The sequence below is a fragment of the Hoplias malabaricus genome, chromosome 12, assembly GCF_029633855.1.
Source record: "Hoplias malabaricus isolate fHopMal1 chromosome 12, fHopMal1.hap1, whole genome shotgun sequence".
Taxonomy (NCBI): Eukaryota; Metazoa; Chordata; class Actinopteri; order Characiformes; family Erythrinidae; genus Hoplias; species Hoplias malabaricus.
This window is the reverse complement of record NC_089811.1, coordinates 19,328,414-19,346,751: the sequence shown is the minus strand read 5'-3', so window position 1 is coordinate 19,346,751 and position 18,338 is coordinate 19,328,414. Positions and strand designations below refer to the sequence as shown.

The 18,338-nt window shown below is 38.5% G+C and overlaps 1 protein-coding gene across 3 annotated transcripts in view; it reads right to left on the bottom strand.

The window, feature by feature from the left end:
• Positions 1-1,170: 1,170 nt before the first annotated feature.
• Positions 1,171-18,338, bottom strand: part of plcl1 (phospholipase C like 1) — a 117,170-nt gene continuing 100,002 nt past the window's right edge. For 2 of the 3 annotated variants that reach the window (XM_066686235.1, XM_066686236.1), the window contains 5 exons: positions 17,909-18,271; positions 15,256-15,459; positions 11,238-11,313; positions 7,706-7,815; positions 1,171-6,428 (listed from right to left, as the gene is read on the bottom strand). In XM_066686235.1, coding sequence (XP_066542332.1) covers positions 6,258-6,428; positions 7,706-7,815; positions 11,238-11,313; positions 15,256-15,459; positions 17,909-18,271 — 924 coding nt within the window. In that variant the 3' untranslated portion in view covers positions 1,171-6,257. The remainder of the gene's footprint in view (positions 6,429-7,705; positions 7,816-11,237; positions 11,314-15,255; positions 15,460-17,908; positions 18,272-18,338) is intronic. The other variant, XR_010804646.1, reaches the window with a different exon arrangement.

Genomic DNA, 18,338 nt, shown 5'->3' with positions numbered 1-18,338 from the left:
CATTGGGTCAGAATTCAGGGTGCAATTCCAGAGTTCTGTGCTCTCTGCTGTCTCTGTACCCCAAGCCCAACCCTCACCTGTCTGCAGGGCAGAAATTCACCCACTCATTCACTACCACTCCACTCCCATTCACGCTACATCTCCAAAGAGATGCCAAAACAACAAGGACCACCTTACTGGATCACCTTACTTACTTACTACACAAACTTCCCCAAAAATCCCCTTCTATCTCAGGACAGCTCGTATGCTACCGCATTCTTCTTCTACCAGCGAATACCAGCTTGGACCCCGGGAATTGCCGCTTGCAGCTATATTTATTATTATTATATTGACATTTTACAGTGTCCCAAACTTTCTAGAAACAGGGTTTGTAATTATTCAATATACAGGTGCATCTCAATAAATTGGAATATGATCGAAATGTTATTTATTTCAGTAATTCAAAAAGTACTGCTCACATATTATATAGATTCATTCTAGAGTGATCTATTTTAAGCTTTTATTTCTTTTAATGTTGATGATTATGGTTTACAGCCAATGAAAACCCAAAATTCATTATCTCAGAAAATTAGAACAATCAACACAAAACACCTGCAAACATCCTAAGCCTAAGGCTACACAATCATGGGGAAGACTGCCGACTTGACAGATGTCCAGAAGGCAGTCATTGACACCCTCCTGCTTCATCCAAGCATTTTAATGTAAATATCAGTAGAAGAAAAAAGTGTGGTTGAAAAAGGTGGACAAGCAGCAGGGATATCCTCATCCTTGAAAGGATTGTCAAGAAAAGGCCATTCATAGGCCATTTGGGGGAAATTCATAAGGCATGGACTGCTGCTGGAGTCAGTTCTTCAAGAGCCACTACACACAGACGTATCCAGGACATGGGCTACAGCTGTCGCTGGCACAGGCTGATTGCCTCCCTGCCACACCGCCTTGATGCAGTAATTTATGCAAAAGGAGCCTCAACCAAGTATTGAGTGCATATACTGTACATACATTTCAGTAGATAATGAGATAATGAATTTTTGGTTTTCACTTTTTAAATCGAATTGCTGAAATAAATTTTTGATGATATCCTAATTCAATGGATTGCAAAAAATCTGAAATACTGAATAGTAGGCTAATTAGATTTAAAAAACAGAGTACAGAAACAGTGAAATAGCCATTCAAAGATAGGTTTATTTAGTCTGGGGCACATCTGTGTTACATTATATATGTTAATCTTAGAATACAAACTGACTTTTCAAAATAAAAGCAAGGTCGCTTTAAAGTTTATTTGTTTAAAACACACTTGTCACCTTTAATAAATACTCTATGTTTATAACAGGATGATTAAAAATAACAATAGTTAGACAAAACAATAACAGTTTGTTTTGTAAATGTCAGCGGAAAGGCAGACAAGACAGAAGCACACCGAGGTACAGCGGACAGTATTCACACAAGTAGGAGAGCTATTTAAGACACTGGACTAGAGTTCCTCATCTGGAGACATCTTTGAGGGAAAATAAAAGCAGCATCTGAGGCCCTCACCTTCACTGAATACTGCAGTGATTTAGACAACCTGTGAATTTACCTGATGTACAAATAAGTTCTAAAGAATTTTTGTGTAACTGTTGTTTAGTGTTAAAAATGAAAATTGTAATATTATTTAAAAATATCTGAAAAATAAGTATTAATTTGCTACCTTCACGACACCTAGCATCAAAATCACCATCTTTAAATCGTCTAAAACAAAACTAACAAACATTTTTTGATACAATATTTTCGACTAAGAACGGAATAAATAGATGCACATGTCTTTGCAGCACTTTTTCCTTGAAGGAATCCATAATGAACACTGTGACAGATAAATACTTTTCACTTGTCATTTTCAACCTACTAAATTTTGTAGCTTGTTGTAATTTGTAACACTACACAACAGTTACCATAAAAATAGCAAGACAATATTTGAACTCTGAATGACAATTATGTGTCATAAAATATTCTTTAAAAATGATTTGTACGTTTGATAAATTCATACTGTAATACTGTACATTTGTAGAACTCATTTACATGTAAATAAAGACCACTCCACTTCCAAATAACATTGTTGCCACTGGGACAAAACTTTGTATTTCCAGAATGTTAACTTTACCATAAAAAGGTGTTAATGGAAATTATTATTATTATTATTTTGGAAAAGTTTATGCACCAGTTAAGTTTGTCCAATCACCCTGAAATAATAATTATAGATAAAAAATAACTAAAATCAACTTAACAAAAATGGACATACAATATTTTGTCCTAACAACAATAATAAAACATATAAGTGGACTCATACAGACTTCAAGTGCTTAATTAACAGTACTCACTGATCCTTTACAGCCATGGGAAACTTTTTTTAAGGTTTTAAAAAGGTTTTTTTATTGGTGTAAAATAAAGTTTCAGTAAATTAAAACTCCCAAAGAGATAGGATGATGTTAGCTCTGTACTGTTAATTGTTGAATTTAAAGTTTTTCACAACTAGGCATTATCAGTATATTCCTATAATAAATGTTCATTGTGAAATAAACAAAGACATTTTGTTCCCTTCAAGTTTAGCAACCCATATACATTAATTCATTTAAAATTTACAGACTGAAACTTTTCAGACTGTTTAACATGGAGTGTTTTTTTTTATTTTGGCTCTTGCACAAAAGTTCAGTTGTGCACCCACAGCTTGTGTAAACTTCACAGAAAATCATAAAAATGAAATGGGATGCTCTGGAGCAGCTGCACATGAGCTTAGCGTTGCCATATATGTTAAGCCTTGGCCAGAATGATATAAATAACTCCATTTTTTGGGCTTTGGAGCAGTGTAATTGCATGCTCTAGACTGACATAGAATAACATTTAATAACTGGGATGAGTTGGGATAGCTGAATGGAAATCACCTCAAACAATATTAAAAAAGCCTTTCCAGAAGAGTAGAAGGGGGGTATGTCATTAAAAATGTTGAATGACAATGGTTGAACCTTTGTCCAAACAGTGCATTTCATTCTCTGACACATCTTACAGCATTGACCATCGCTCAACGATACTGACCTCCTGACCTGTGTTGAGTCAATATGGGAGTAAGAGCTATGTAAACTGAAACAGAAAGTTGATATTGTGGCTGGCCATTCATTATTTAACCCTGGACCCATTTACAGGTAAACAGATCCAGGGCAGGGTCAGAAAGTAGGCAGGTCATGTAGTTGACTTGAAGGAGTGCCTCAGGGCTCTATTCTAGGACACAAGCCGATTTGTAAGTTGTGTGCTACAAATTCAACTATTTATAACACGATTGGGTGAAACTGTTTTAACACATCAGCTGTTAATTAAGGAGCACTTGAGATCTTGAATACACCCTCTGAAGGTGATGCATACAAACACACACGCACATACAGAATCACATTCAATGTAACATATAATGTAACTTCCCTTTAGGCATTACTTTGCACCACTGTAACACACATCCCTTCTTTTCACTCAGAGAAGCTGAGAAAAACGAGGGCCAAGAATTAAAACACAGGGAATAGGCTTTGGCTTTGCACACCACTGCTGATATCCCATCCAGCCAAGGAAGAAACAAACCCTAACCAAAAGTGTCTATGAACGAAGGAGTTAAAATGGTGTAGCGAGAAAAAACAATGGAGAATTTGCAGGGGATAAGGAAAGGCAAGTCAACCACTACACCCAAACTATCATTGATTTTTTACCCATTCACGCTTTGAAAACACTGTGTCCCCTTGGTCACTAAATGATACATCCAATGTCTTCTGTATGAGACAAGGTAAGAAACTAAAGATGAATATAATCAACAGTCGCAAGTCCTCTTGAAAGCAACAAAAAAAAAGCTGCCCATCAGGCAGCAGAAATGTTCTTCACATTCATGAAATTCTGTTTCCCTTATAATTAACACACACACACACACACAAACCTACGTACAACTAGCTACATACATAGGTGTGTTCACACATACAGACACACTTTGTCAATCATATAAAAAGAATAAAATCTATATGCAAACTCACATATTCATTTTTCTGTTTCTATTACTGTTACCATTGAGAAAGGAGAATCTAATGTGTGGGATAGCTGTCCTATTCTGTTTCCATAAAATACTGAACATGGTTTCCCTTCTCTAAATCAAAAACTATGTTAATAATTGTTAAATTATATATATGTTACAACATTAGCCATGACATTGGTTAAAGGTCCAGTGTTCTTCAGCTGTTGTCGGGTTTAAGCTGTATATTCTGTGCTCGCTGCAGTATTCAGGAGATTTTATTCATGGGCTCCCAGTGCTCAGTGTATTGGACAGACATTCATTTAGAAAAAGAAAGGTAATTAATTTAATTTAAGTTTGTGCCTCATTAGCAACAGCCATGTAATTCTTAAATCTTCCCATCTTTTTCCTAATCTAACGTTTCTTGTCAGATTCATAGGCTTTAGTTTGTAGACGTTATGGTCAGATTGTGATATTATATAATGAGAGGTATGGCATTACATCAATGTCAAAATGTGCAAAACACCAGACAGAAGATATGAATCTGCAAGTTTTAACATTTTGCGTGTGTAAATATTCCTCTCTCGAGTACAAATGTGAAAATCTTGAGCAAAGAGAGAGGAACTGCACATGCGCTGATCATAATCTTACTCTAAAATTGTTATTCTTGGATGATTTTTACCCTTTTGATTTTAAAGATAGTTTGCAGGAGAGGAATATTTACATACGCAAAATGGTAAAACTTTATATTTATTTTTAGATTTATATTTTCCACCTGGTGTTTTTGCACCCTCTACATTTGAAATTGATGTGATGCCATGAGATGGCTCAGTTAGCTTGCTAACTCATGTCATGTCTTGCTTTAACATTTAATGACACAAGAAGAAGCTCCTGTTACCTGCCCTTGGGTATGTGGGAGATGTATCCCAACCCACTGGGAAACATTTGAGATGTTCCAGAAGTGCTGGGCAAGAGGGTGGACAGGGATGAATGTGACAAAGCAGGTTATCTGAGAATTTTTCTGGAGAGCAAAGAGATGCCTGAGCCTGTGCTGCCTCCTAGGGAGCTCAGTCTGTCAGTCAAACTCTATTTGACAGCTCAGGGGTGTAGTCCTGAGGTGACAGCACAATGAGAATCTAAAAGTGAAGCATCTGCACTTTGTGAGCTAGGCTATGGCTTTAATTTGTTCATGTGATCATGTCCCTTGTGTATAGATTTATTTACTCTTTAACACAGTGATACTTCTATAACACAAAATGGTAGACTACACCTATAAAGGTTTTTATATTATTTACAATTTGAGTTTATGAATGGTTATTAGATTTTAGATATTAGATTTTAACTTGTAAACAAGTTAAAAAACACCTCATTCATAATCATTTATCATAACACATAGACAGAATCGGTAACAGTGACCTGTTGTTTGCCAGATAGAGAAAACACATCCAGCTACATAGTTAAACCGCAGATCTCACCGGATGCTGAACTCACTTTGTCTTCTCTGTCAGCCGATGTAAGCCTTTCAGCTTCAGCACATATTTGTTAATAAGTTTAACCATTTAACCACCAAGTTGAAATTTTAATGAACCACTGATAGAATGTCTTTCTAGACATGACGGTAATGTGATGCACCTTAACATATGAAATGACTGAATTCACATTCACATTCTGACACTTTCAGTATTAGACAGAATTTAGGTCATTGTGCCCTTTCTATCTCTGTGTTAAAAATTATTATTAATAATTGTTAAGGTGTTCACAGCCTAATTAATAACAACGCAATAAACAGATATTAATCCATTTAGAAAAATGTATAAGTGTAATCTTATTTTAAATTGGTACCCACATAGCCCTGCCAATAAAAGCGCAACACTGCCCTAAACAACTTCCTGTGAGCTCAAACTAATTGAATCCTCCTTTCCATTCATCATATTGCAGGAATGTTATGTATTATTTTGGTTCTTCTGTGTCAGAACATTTTCAGATAAAAAAATGAGTACATTATAAGAGTCTTCTGGTACTTCACTAAGTATTTAAGCCAAGATCTATACATTCACAGGCCTGTTGTCTGTGCTCTTCGGACAGTTACAGCTCATCAACACAGCTGATAATGGAGCATCTATTGCACTACTGAAAAATTTCCACTTCTTCACTCATTCGTCCGTCCATCCATTTGTCCAAAGTCTCTTTCTCTCTGCACATTATGATGATTCACTGAGTGGCCCCAGCATGTCTGAGAAAGGACTCAGATGCGACCGTTGCCATGACTACTGCCCCGCCTGGGGGTCAGGCTGTGTGGTGTGTACTGGATGTCAGGGGGTGTCAAAGTCAGGCCACAGGCCTCACAAGCCAACACCAGCTGCCTCAATGCATCAAGAGCATCCATTTTAGCAGTGCGCAGGAGGTCACACTGACCCTGAGAAAGAGAACAGAAAACAATACTGACTCATACTACAGCAAGTTATGTAGAATCTCATACAACAAGAAAATTAAAACAGCCAATCAGCCCCAACCATAATAATTTTTTAAAGGAGGGTAAAGAATTAATCTCTCCATGATCCACTAAATAATTTCTTTGGTCATCACATCAATGTATATGGATGCAGTTACTGTATAGCTAACATGTCCTTAAAGAGATTGGTCACAGCTTTAAACTCGCATTTGTAAATTAACAAGTTAAAGGGAATGGCTACAATTTGGGGGGAAATGATGTTCTTTCTGTCTGTAAGTTTTTATTCACTGTTTGAATTACCACAGAAACTCATTTGTAACTCGACTTGTTTAGTTTTGTAGTCCTTTTGGCCTGTGATTACTTTCATGCAATTAGTGCTCTCCCAAATTTAGAGTCAGTTCCATCTACAGCAGAAATAAATCAATGTTACCCACCTATGGAGCAGGAACAGGGCAATGTCCACATCTCTGTTCATGCTTTTCAATAGGCTTTTGTCTCAAACCTCAAAAATGCCTTCAAAACTTTTACCGCCATGATAATTTCTCCATTTAGAGACACTGGGTCTTCATAAACACATCAGACAAGTTTCAAGCACCCAAACAGACTGGAGAGCACCAAATGGTAACTTTATTACTTTAGAACTTTATTAAAAGGTGTTTGATTAAAATTGTGAACGTCACCTTTAAATAACATATTAGATCATGGACCTTTCATTCGACATAATTTTTTCATGTTCTTCAGCCTATTCTTTATTTCAAACAAGCAGTGCCCAGTTTTATTACAGCATAAAATAAATGTGCAGGAATGATCATTTTGAAATATGGGTACAACAATTAACTCAGCTAATGCTGATAATCTTTTTAAAATAAAAGCTTTTATCTTAAGTCAATTTCTGTGCTATGGAGTGGTACATAATTCTGAAAAAGAATGATTTATGTAATGTGTGATGATCTGTAACTAATGCAACTGTAACTGAATAAGTGATTCAGACAGAGAATTATTTAATTTATAAAGAAGTTATTAAGTTATTCTCTGCTTTATAATGCAGAGGCTCAGAGCTACATCATATAGAACTCAGAGCATTACGCATAGCAAAATGCTATCGTGAATATATGACAACACACTTTGCGCTAAGAGGGTGACATGTAATGTGCATGCACAATATTTTCCTGAAAGCTAAAAATGCAATCTGCAAAAGATACAGAGTTGGTCAGGAAGAGGTAACCTTCAGAGGTTTGTACCTTTAACACAGTGATGTTCCAGGTGAAACTCTCTACAGCTTTGCTCTGCTTTCTCCCCTTCAAATTTTCTTTCTCCCCTAGCTTGGGGAGATCCTCGTGGTATACCATGCCTGGGAGAGGAGAATAAAGCACATTAAATGGACCTTAAGGAACATGCACCTGTACTTTATGATGCATGTTCACATAAACAGATGTGTGAAAAATCAAAGGAAAAAAAAACATGAATAAATGATTGGAGATATTTTGGTAATCATATCGTCTATGCTCTGTGGCATGTATTAAAAAACTGTTGACCTCAATTTTGGAAGATGGCAAAATATAAAAATCTAACTGACTTTAAAAGAGAATGCATTATTGCAATATTAATATAGAATATGTTAATAATAAGGATAGCTGTGCATACATCAATCAACCATAACATTGTGACTTGTTTTGGCATACACTGTCCATTCTCTCAGCTCCCCTGACCCAATTGGAGCACTTTGTAGTTCTGCAATTACAAACTGTAGTCTTTCTGTTGCTATACATGCATTGCTTGCCCTCTTTCACCCTGTTCTTCAAAGGTCAGGACCCCCAGATGATTTACATGGTGATTCATTCTCAGCACTTCAATGATTGATGTGATGGTTGTGTGTTAGCGTGTGTTGTGCTGGTACAAGTGGATCAGACACAGCAAGGCTGCTGGATTTTTTTTAAACCCTCAGTGTCACTGATGGACTGAGAACCAAAAATATCCAGCCAACAGCGTCCTATATCGACTGATGAAGGGTTAGAGTAGGACTAACACAAACTGTGCAGCAACAGATGCGCTACTCTCTGACTTTACATCTACAAGGAGGACCCATTCGGTAGGTGTGTCTAACAGAGTGGAAAGTGAGTGGACAACGGTTTTAAAAACTCGAGTAGCACTGCTGTGTCTGATCACTCGTACCAGCGCAACACAGTAACACACCACCACTACGCAAGTGTCATTGCAGCACTGAGAATGATCCACCATCCAAACCATACTTGCCGTGGTGGTCCTGTGGCTGTCCTGACCACTGAAGAACAGGGTTAAAGGGTGCAAACAAAGTAAGCAGAGCCACAGGTGGACTACAGTCTGTAACTGTAGAATTACCATGTGCTCTTGTGTGGTCAGTGGAGCTGAGAGAATGGACTGTGATTATAGAAACAAGGAGGGGGTTATAATGTGATGTTTGATCTGTGTATATATAGGGTCTATTGCTGAGGTGCAGGGTTTGCTTGAAGTGTTTGCTGAGATATCCTGTAAAATAAAAATCTTCTTATATGTGCAGTACCATTAAAGGAAAAGCCCTGTGCCACATAATTGCATTAAACAAATGTATAAGGCAGGTGAGAGTGTCAGAAGTCACTGCCTATAAAACGATTTAAAATAAACCATAAAGTACAATCCTGAACTCTCCACTGGGCTTTGCAAAACTGCTTTTATTCTAAAAAAAAAAACCAAAGTCGGTTGACTTAAGCATGCTCGGGTTTGAAATCTTAAAACACAGTGTGAGTGCTAGGGAAGGGGGACAACCATATTCTGGCGTGGTATGGCCAAGTGTGAGTACAGTGGTGAAATGAAATATGCACAGGTTTACAGAGATGTGGAAAAGTGATACTACAATGAGTTCACCTTCACAATATTCTCCACAAGGGCATGTATACTAAGAGAACCAAACAGGCCTAAAATGTTGACCCTATAGTCAGGGAGTCCAGTGGCTCTCTTACACTGAGGCAATTGGCTGACACTGGTGTCCCCTTAGAGGAAACAGTCACTGCAAATTAGTACCAAGTAACTCCATCTGAACTGATAACACATTGCTGTCCTGAGGTGAGTAGCCTCTTTCGGGACAATAGGGGTCTCTCACTTACCAGCCATAAGAGGTCAGTGGACGTTTTGATGTGTTTGAATATGGTGGAAATAATTTTCTATGACCTCACTCACTAATGCTTTGAACAACTACAAGAGGTTTGGACTGATGTAGTCAAAAGACAAACTACAAAATCTGGTTATCCATCCTTCTACTAGAGTCCTTCACTTATGGTATTTAGAGAAAACACCTTTTTATGGTGTGATTTTGGTGGAAAAAATTGTGAATATGTATTTCATTGAGATAATGCTATATTCATCCTGAAGAATTCCCTCATATTTTTTACTTTTCTAATGTAAACTTTTGTCTTCTTCCTTTTCTCTCCTATGCCAAATGGCTGCATGGTTGTCTTCTGGTTCCATTTCAGTATTTCACCCTCATAAGGACATGAATGCTCACAGTATTCCACCTCCCTCCAGCTTTTTTTGCACACAAGGGCACAAAGGAGACAAGTCCAGTTTAATGGGAACTGTCATGAAATGTCATGAAATGTGTGTCTGTGTGTGTTCATGAATGGATGTGTGGAGGGAAAGACAGCTATGATGTCCCGGTATCTACATCTGCTTTTTGAGGATAAGCCTTTTTAGTGACAGCATACAGCATCACACTACAATAACTGTGGACCACATCAACTTGGAACAGGAGCATTATGTACCTGTCACTCTAATCTTCCTGTGATAACACACTATTAGTTTTTTACTAATTAATGAATGATACACCATCAATAAAATTTTCAAAATCAGTGTTCTAATGTTTGTAAGACAATGGGTTAATGATACAAAAAGTGGTTGTTTGCAGATAAGTCCTTATAATTATTGTAAAAACCATGTTCTGTGAGAAAATTAACAGGGCAGTGGAGTATTCTAAAATGACTGAGAACATTGAGAATTCTAAAAGAATAATGATTTCAACAAGATGATTTGATGATTTGAACTACTATATATTAATAATTACAGTTACTGTAAATATTTAAAGACAACACCATACAATGAGTAAAATAAGCTCAATTAGTGTGCAACTTGTATAATCTTCACAAAAAGCCTTTAATGGCACTGGAAGATCCTGAGCAGTCTGAACAGTTTCCCAAGCTTAAGTTAGTAGAGTGAGTATGAATGAGATGTTTCAATTTTTACCGTTATTACATTTTGTTCAATAAGAAGTTGCCGTTTTGTATGAATTACATTGTTAAAATAAATTCCAGTGTAGTTTGGAAGCAAAAGGCACGTCCTTGTGTGTTGGAGGGCCATAAAACATTTTTTAAAAATTTGGGAACAACAGCTATAACATTTGACAAAATGAATGCTTCCATTATATATTTAGTTTATAACATTTTCATCTAAAGGGTCTATTCTGTTGTTGTATTTAAAATAAAATAAATTAAATGTGATTTCAAACGTAACTTCCAAATTTAAATGGTAGAGTATTTTGTGGAATCAGTATTCTGCATCATGAGCAGTTTGAGTAAAAGTGATTAAACAGATGAGCTTGATTTGAAAGAAACGTATAATAACGGCTGTTAGTTAAACAGTGTTCTATCTGTAATTAAACAGTCTCACTATCAGTATTCAAGGAAATGGTAACATGATAAGGCAGCATCTCTCTCCATTGCTTTTTCTCATTTAATATCCTTCATTTTGTCTCTGTCCCTGACCCACCTTCTCTCTGTACCTGAGCGATCCTCTCCTGCACGCCATCTGCATTCTCTATCAGCTGCTTGCTGGCTGAAATCATCTGTGAACGACACAAACAGGCCATAAGATTATTACACTCACACACACACATACAGACACACACACTGTTTAGTTGTCTTACAGTGACTGAAGACCCTGCCTGCTCTCTCTCACAGTGAAGATATTTATAACACTCACCCAGCCAGACAGCCAGGCCAAATTATGTCTGTCTAACTGTCTGCCCGTCTCAGAAGCTCCACAAGACCCTGAACCAACAACTCATCAGAGAAAGAAAGAGAGAGGAGCGCATGGTGTGTGTACAAACAATGTTCACACAATTCTGCAGAAATCATGAAAATGACATTAATGACTAAGTGTATTAATGATCAGGTGTAGATATTATTACGTGTATTGATAATTGAGGTAAATATAAACAAGTGTACAGTATTGTGCAAAACTTTTAGGCACTTGAGTAAATGTTGATTTAAATAGCTATATACCTGAGCAGTAAGTAAGTTTAACTGGTCAAAAAAAAAGGAAAAACCAATAAAATGATTACACTAAATACTGATATTCTGCCACTTCAGTATTATCTGAGGCTATCACCCAATACCTAATTTTACTGGTTAATAAACACTTAATTATGTTAAATAAAGTGTGCTGGGTTAGGGTTTACAAATCCATATGATCAAGCAGAGGATCTGGAAACAAACTTTGCTCTTCACACTCCCTCACAACCCATCAACTTCTTTTTAGAAAAAAAAACTCTTATTTATTATTAAAAACTTATTTATTGTAATTATACAGAATTTTATACAAGCACCACGCTTATTCATTTATTCATTATCTGTAAGCGCTTATCCAGTTCAGGGTCGCATTGGGTCCAGAGCCTACCTAGAATCATTGGGTGCAAGGCAGGAATACACCCTGGAGGGGGCACCAGTCCTTCACAGGACAACACACACACTCACACACTCAACCCTATGGACACTTTTGAGTCGCCAAGGAAATTGGAGCACCCGGAGGAAACGGACACAGGGAGAACACACCAAACTCCTCACAGACAGTCACCCGGAGCGGGACTCGAACCCACAACCTCCAGGTCCCTGGAGCTGTGTGACTACGACACTATTGTGCCGCCTGGAAAAATTGTATAAAATTGTAGCTAATTTACTGTACAGTAGGCCATAGAAATGTTTAACCATTTAAATGACCATTTAAATAAACAAAGTGTACAAATGGTCAGGTATGAAATATTAGTTATAGGTCAGATATAGTGTGTTTAAACGTAGAATGGTTCACATAAGGGCAACCAGTCATGCCAGGGTTTTATAATGTCTGGGTCCTTCCAAATGCATTTGTCACAATTATATAATCTGAAAGAAAGAGAAGTGTGATGAAGCAATGAAAAGGAGCACAGTGACTCAGGTTTGGGATGAAGCCTTATTCAGGCTGAGCTGTTGTATTTACTCATGCACTGACCCCCATACACCAATTAAATTTAAACCCTAGAGCTGGAGTATCCTTGTCTTGTAAATGTTGGTGTTTTATTTCTGTACCTATATTACACCTGATAAGTAGTGTAAATCCCTGATCCCACTGCAACTGAGTGCATCATCAAATGTTAAATTTCAACACTGTGGCATTCAATTTGATAAATTTGAAATGAGTGCAAATGGAGGGGAAGGACTTTCAAAAACCATTCAAAACCAACATGAGCTTTTTATTTTGGCCAAAGTGTATAAGTGATTATTTCAGGAGAAGAACTGAGAAAGACTACACACACACACACACACACACACACACAGATTCCATTCAGCATCCAGATAAGCACAGGTTTAATAAAAGCTGACAGAATAAGAGCTGGCAATAACACTGTGACTGGAGGATAAACCAGGCAACATGGACAGGCTCAGGATGATGTCCATGTGTCCATTCTGCATAATTTGGTTTATGCATTTTCTTATATTTTTAGAATTAAAAATATAAAATGAATCCAATGATGAACAGACTGAAAGAGCAGGATGGAAAAAACTCAGTGCCGAAAGAAGTCAGCTGTCACTGCATATCAAGTAGAGGCTGTGATTTCACACGAGGATGCTATGATGTCCACTGTGTTCTCTAAAACGGTCTGTGGTGTTGCCAGACCAATCTCCCTGATCTTCACTTCACAAATCCCTGTGTTTCTCACTTACTGTTGGTTGCCCATGGCTATTTGCCACTTCATGTAACTAGGTACAGCTAGGGGATGGTGTTTCTTGTCTTGGGTTTTACAACGTTTTCTCTACAGACAAAATCAAATCTTTAAAGTATACTTTCATTCAACAATATTCAACAATGTTAATATATAAACTCAGGTATAACAAAAGCTATTGAGTACTTGCTAAATCCAGAGTATAAATGATAGAATCATATGCCTATATAACAAGATCTTAAATGAGAGGAAAAGCTGTTGTGGGTGGAATGCAGTAATCTAGCAAACATACCGATTTTGCTACATTGTGCTGCCAAACTACAGCATTGTGCAAAAGTTTTTATTTATATATTATATATATATTATATATTATATATATATTTTAATATATTAGAACAAAAACAAATAGCATTATTACAGTAAGTGATATTCTGTGTGAGAATGTGTTGTTTTAACTCATTGCAAACCTCTCCTCGTGGCAGTCCAGTGTTATTATAACTTTTTTCTGGTTATTAAACTGAATACTTTTATGTTAAATCAATTGTGCTTTTAATTTACTACTTTATTGACTGGCATGTGTTCTTGGTGGTTAGCATGTTCGCCTCTCAGTGGGTTCTTGGTTTCAAGCCCCATCTGGGTGGAGTTTCTATGTGCTCTCTGTGTCTGCGTGCTTTTCCTCCCATAGTCCGAAATCATGGAGGTTAGGTGAATTGGCTACTCTAAAAAAGTCTCCTGGTGTGAGTGAATGAGCATGCACGTGAATGAATGTTTGAATGTCTGTATGTCCAGATATGGAACCCCTTAGTTCCCAAAGCAGTGCTCAGTAAGATGAGATATTCATTCATTCTTTCATTCATTATCTGTAACCGCTTATCCAGTTCAGGGTCACGGTGGGTCCAGAGCCTACCTGGAATCATTGGGCACAAGGAAATACACCCTGGAGGGGGCGCCAGTCCTTCGCAGGGAAACACAGACACACACACACATTCACTCACACACTCAACCCTACGGACACTTTTGAGTCGCCAATCCACCTACCAATGTGTGTTTTTGGACTGTGGGAGGAAACCGGAGCACCCAGAGGAAACCCACGCGGACACAGGGAGAACACAACGAACTCACCTGGTCACCTGGAGCGGGAATCAAACCCACAACCTCCAGGCCCCTGGAGCTGTGTGACTGCGACTCTACCTGCTGCATCACCATGCCGAGATATATATATACACACTGTGTGTGTGTGTGTGTGTGTGTGTTTATTGTAATAATTTGTATACAAACACCAGACTTATTGAGAAGAAACATTATTTTGTATAATAATAATAATGTTGGGTGCCTAAGTCTTTTGCACAATACTGGATATACCACTGATTTCAGCTATAAACATTACATTTATAAAATTAAAATGACATTTTTCCACTTCTGTAAGTAAATCTTAATATTTCATAAAACATCGTTGTCCTATTTATTAAATTACTAAGATCTCTTGATTTGCTTGTTAATGCCACCCATTTGAAAATCTTGTGAAACTTCACTGAAGTCTACATTATCTTGCCTTTCACTACAACATAGACATAAACATACAAAAACATCTTTAAATGCCTATTCCAATGATTATAGACTGTCATAATCCTTTAATCAGTTTCCCGACAAACTGTAATGACAACTGACCCTTGCAATACGCCTCTAACAGATGTTTGTATAGGTTTATGTATGATGTCATGAAAGGCTTATGTAGGTGTCACATAGACTTATGAACTAATATCTAGTGTTACTGAAGATATCTGTAGTCTGTGAGCATGTGTTCCTCACCGTGTCATAGGCATTCAGATATTTGCGTGTGGTGTCGCTCAGGTTGCCCATAGGCTCCAGACAGGGGTAACCATCCTTTAGAATCAGAGCGGCCCCAGGGGCACCATCAGAGCCCTGTAGCCTCGTGGCTAGGCTCTGGATGCACTGTTTGAGTTTGGCCACAGGGGGGAGCCCACACTGCTCTTTGAAAGCAACAGTAGCACCCTAAAAAAAAAAAAAAAACAGGAAACAGAACAAACAGATGGGTTAATATTCACAGCAGCTTAGCAGTATGATATGTATGATACCACCCCAAACCTACCTGCATAGTGATATTCATTACATCTAAACAGCAACAGATAAAGGAACAATATAATTTATAAATCTGGTCTGCATGGTTGTGTTTACACTAATAAGTAAAGGTGTCTATGTTTAGTATATAATTTGTTCAGGTTTGGACTGGCCTGGTTCTGGCTTTATCAGATTTACTGATTAGATGATGTCTCATTCAAATAGCAGCACCATTTCCACCTGGCAGAATCTTACTCTACCCTATTACTGTTATTACCATAACTCACCTGAGGGACAGTCTGTGTGTTTGTGTGTGTGTGTGTGTGTGTGTGTGCATGAGCAAATGTGTGTGACAGAGAGAGAGAGTGTGTATATAGGTGTGCTTGAGATAAGCAGTTCTGTGGAGTGGAATGTATTTATGGATATGGAGCAATCCTCTTCTCCCTCGTGCAATTTATCTGCCTTTGCAGTACACCCTGGTGGCATGTGATCCCACAAAGTACTCCTCACAAACCCATAGGTACACAAACATCACTCTTATTTCAAATACTAATCATGTCAGTGACTAAGCACAGAAGGGCAAGACTTCCATGTTCTTACATCACATCAGGTTTGTAAGGTGTGCTGGCTTCAGCTGGAAAAATAGAAGCTCTCAACATAGACTTTCAAGCTTATTTTCATATCTAGGTCACACACCTTGGAATGTTCGGTGTGCTACTGTGTGTCTATTGCTGTGTAAAACTTGCATAATACTGCTTATGCTGTGCAGGTGTGGAGGTATTTAGTGCTTTTTTTTTGTCTGAAAGCAAAAAGGTGCCTACATTTTAAACACTTATGTTCTTCGGGACACTTGTGTGAATTTATGCAATGCATGGCTGTATTTATTTACTGCATAATCATCATGCTTATTATTCAGATTCTACACTGAAGGATCACTGGATTATGAACAACTACCTTATATCTACACTCTGTGTATTTAATCAACTCCACTGACCATACAGGAGCACTTTTTAGTTCTACAATAACAGACTGTAGTCCATGAGTTGCGGCACGGTGGCGGTGGCTTGGTGGTTAGCACGTTCGCCTCCCAGCGCTGGGATCTTGGGTTCAAGTCCCATCTGGGTGGAGTTTCCATGTTCTCCCCGTGTCTGCGTGGGTTTCCTCCGGGGTCTCCGGTTTCCTCCCACAGTCCAAAAACATGGAGGGTAGGTGAATTGGCTTCTGTAATAACTGTCCTGGTGTGTGAGTGAATGAGTGTGTGAGTGAATGTGTGTGTGCCCAGATATGGATTGGCGCTCTGTCCTGGGTGAAATCCTAGTGCCGGATGCAATCCTCCAGGTGGACGGTCGTTTCTGGTCGAGAGTACGCTGTGCGCGTTTGGCTGCCGCTTCTCGCGTGTGTGTGTGTGAATTGAGCGTTCTGAGCAGTGTAGATTGTAAAGCGTCCTTGGGTATCTAGAAAGGCGCTATATAAGTGTAACGATAATAATAATAATGAGTTCCTCTGTATATTTCTTATCCCAGTTTCACCCTGCTCTACAATGGTCAGGACTCCTACAGGACCAATACAGAGCAAGAATTATTTGGGTGGAGGACTATTCTCAGATATGCAGTGACACTGACATGATGGTGGTGTGTGTTGCGCTGGTAGAGATACAGCAGTGCTGCTTCAGCTTTTAAACAGTGTGCCCACTCACTGTCCACTCTTTTAGACACGCCGTCCTTGGCCGTCCACCTTGTAGATGTCAGAAGTCAGAGTCAGTAGCTCATCTGTTGCTGTAAGATTTGTATTGGTTATCCACTAGTCCTTTATTGGTGGACACGGGACACAGTTGGTATTGACGAGTCTCAGTCCAGCAGTGACACTGAGGGCTTTAAAAACTCGTGCAGCACTGTTGTGTCTGATCCACTCATATAAGCACAACACACACTAACACATCACCAGCACATCAGTGTCACTGCAGCGCTGAGAATAGTCCACCACCCTAATCATACCTGCTCTGTGGTCGTCCTGTGGATGTCCTGACAATTGAAGAACAGGGTGAAATGATAATAAGAAAGTATGCAGAGAAACAGGTGGACTACAGTCTGTAATTGGAGAATTGTCAAAGGAGGTGATAAAATGGACAATGAGTGTAGATACAAGGTAGGTGTTTCTAATCCAGTAATCCTTCAGTGTATATCTAAAGTAGTAAAAATGTGTCTTGGTCAAATAATTGTAATATCTGAATTTCACTTATAGTACTTTGTAGACACATTCAGGCTAGCTCTCCCACTGGTTAGGACTTCAGGAGCTGGGTAGAAGGCTTACATTTCAGATGTTAAAATGCAGTTCCTCAACATCAATAGTATAAATAAACATCATGGAGCTTCTTCTAACTTACCAGCGAGTCCTCTCTCAGGTCAGTGGCCTCTTTGAGTGGGCCACTTGCCGGACGGAAGGTGTCATCCAGTACTTTAATGCCTGTGTTTCGGAGGGTTACATACTCTCTGCCGCGCCGTGATCCTCTCCTCACAGACAGACCTCGTCTCTGGGCCTTTCCTCCTCCGCGACGGTTAGTAATGGCAACATGCACAAACAAGCTGGCATGGGGTAGAGGGTCACCAGCCAGGCCCAGCAGTGGCACGGTCCGGTAGCCAGGCTGAAGGCACTCAAAGGCAATAGTGTACTGACCAATAAAGTCATCCCCAATGTAGTCATCATCCAGAACAACAAAACGCAGCAGAGCCAGCTCTGGCATATTCACCTGTGGCAATATAAAATATATACATATACACATTTATTCCAGTCTAAACAGTAGTCTTCGAAGTGAT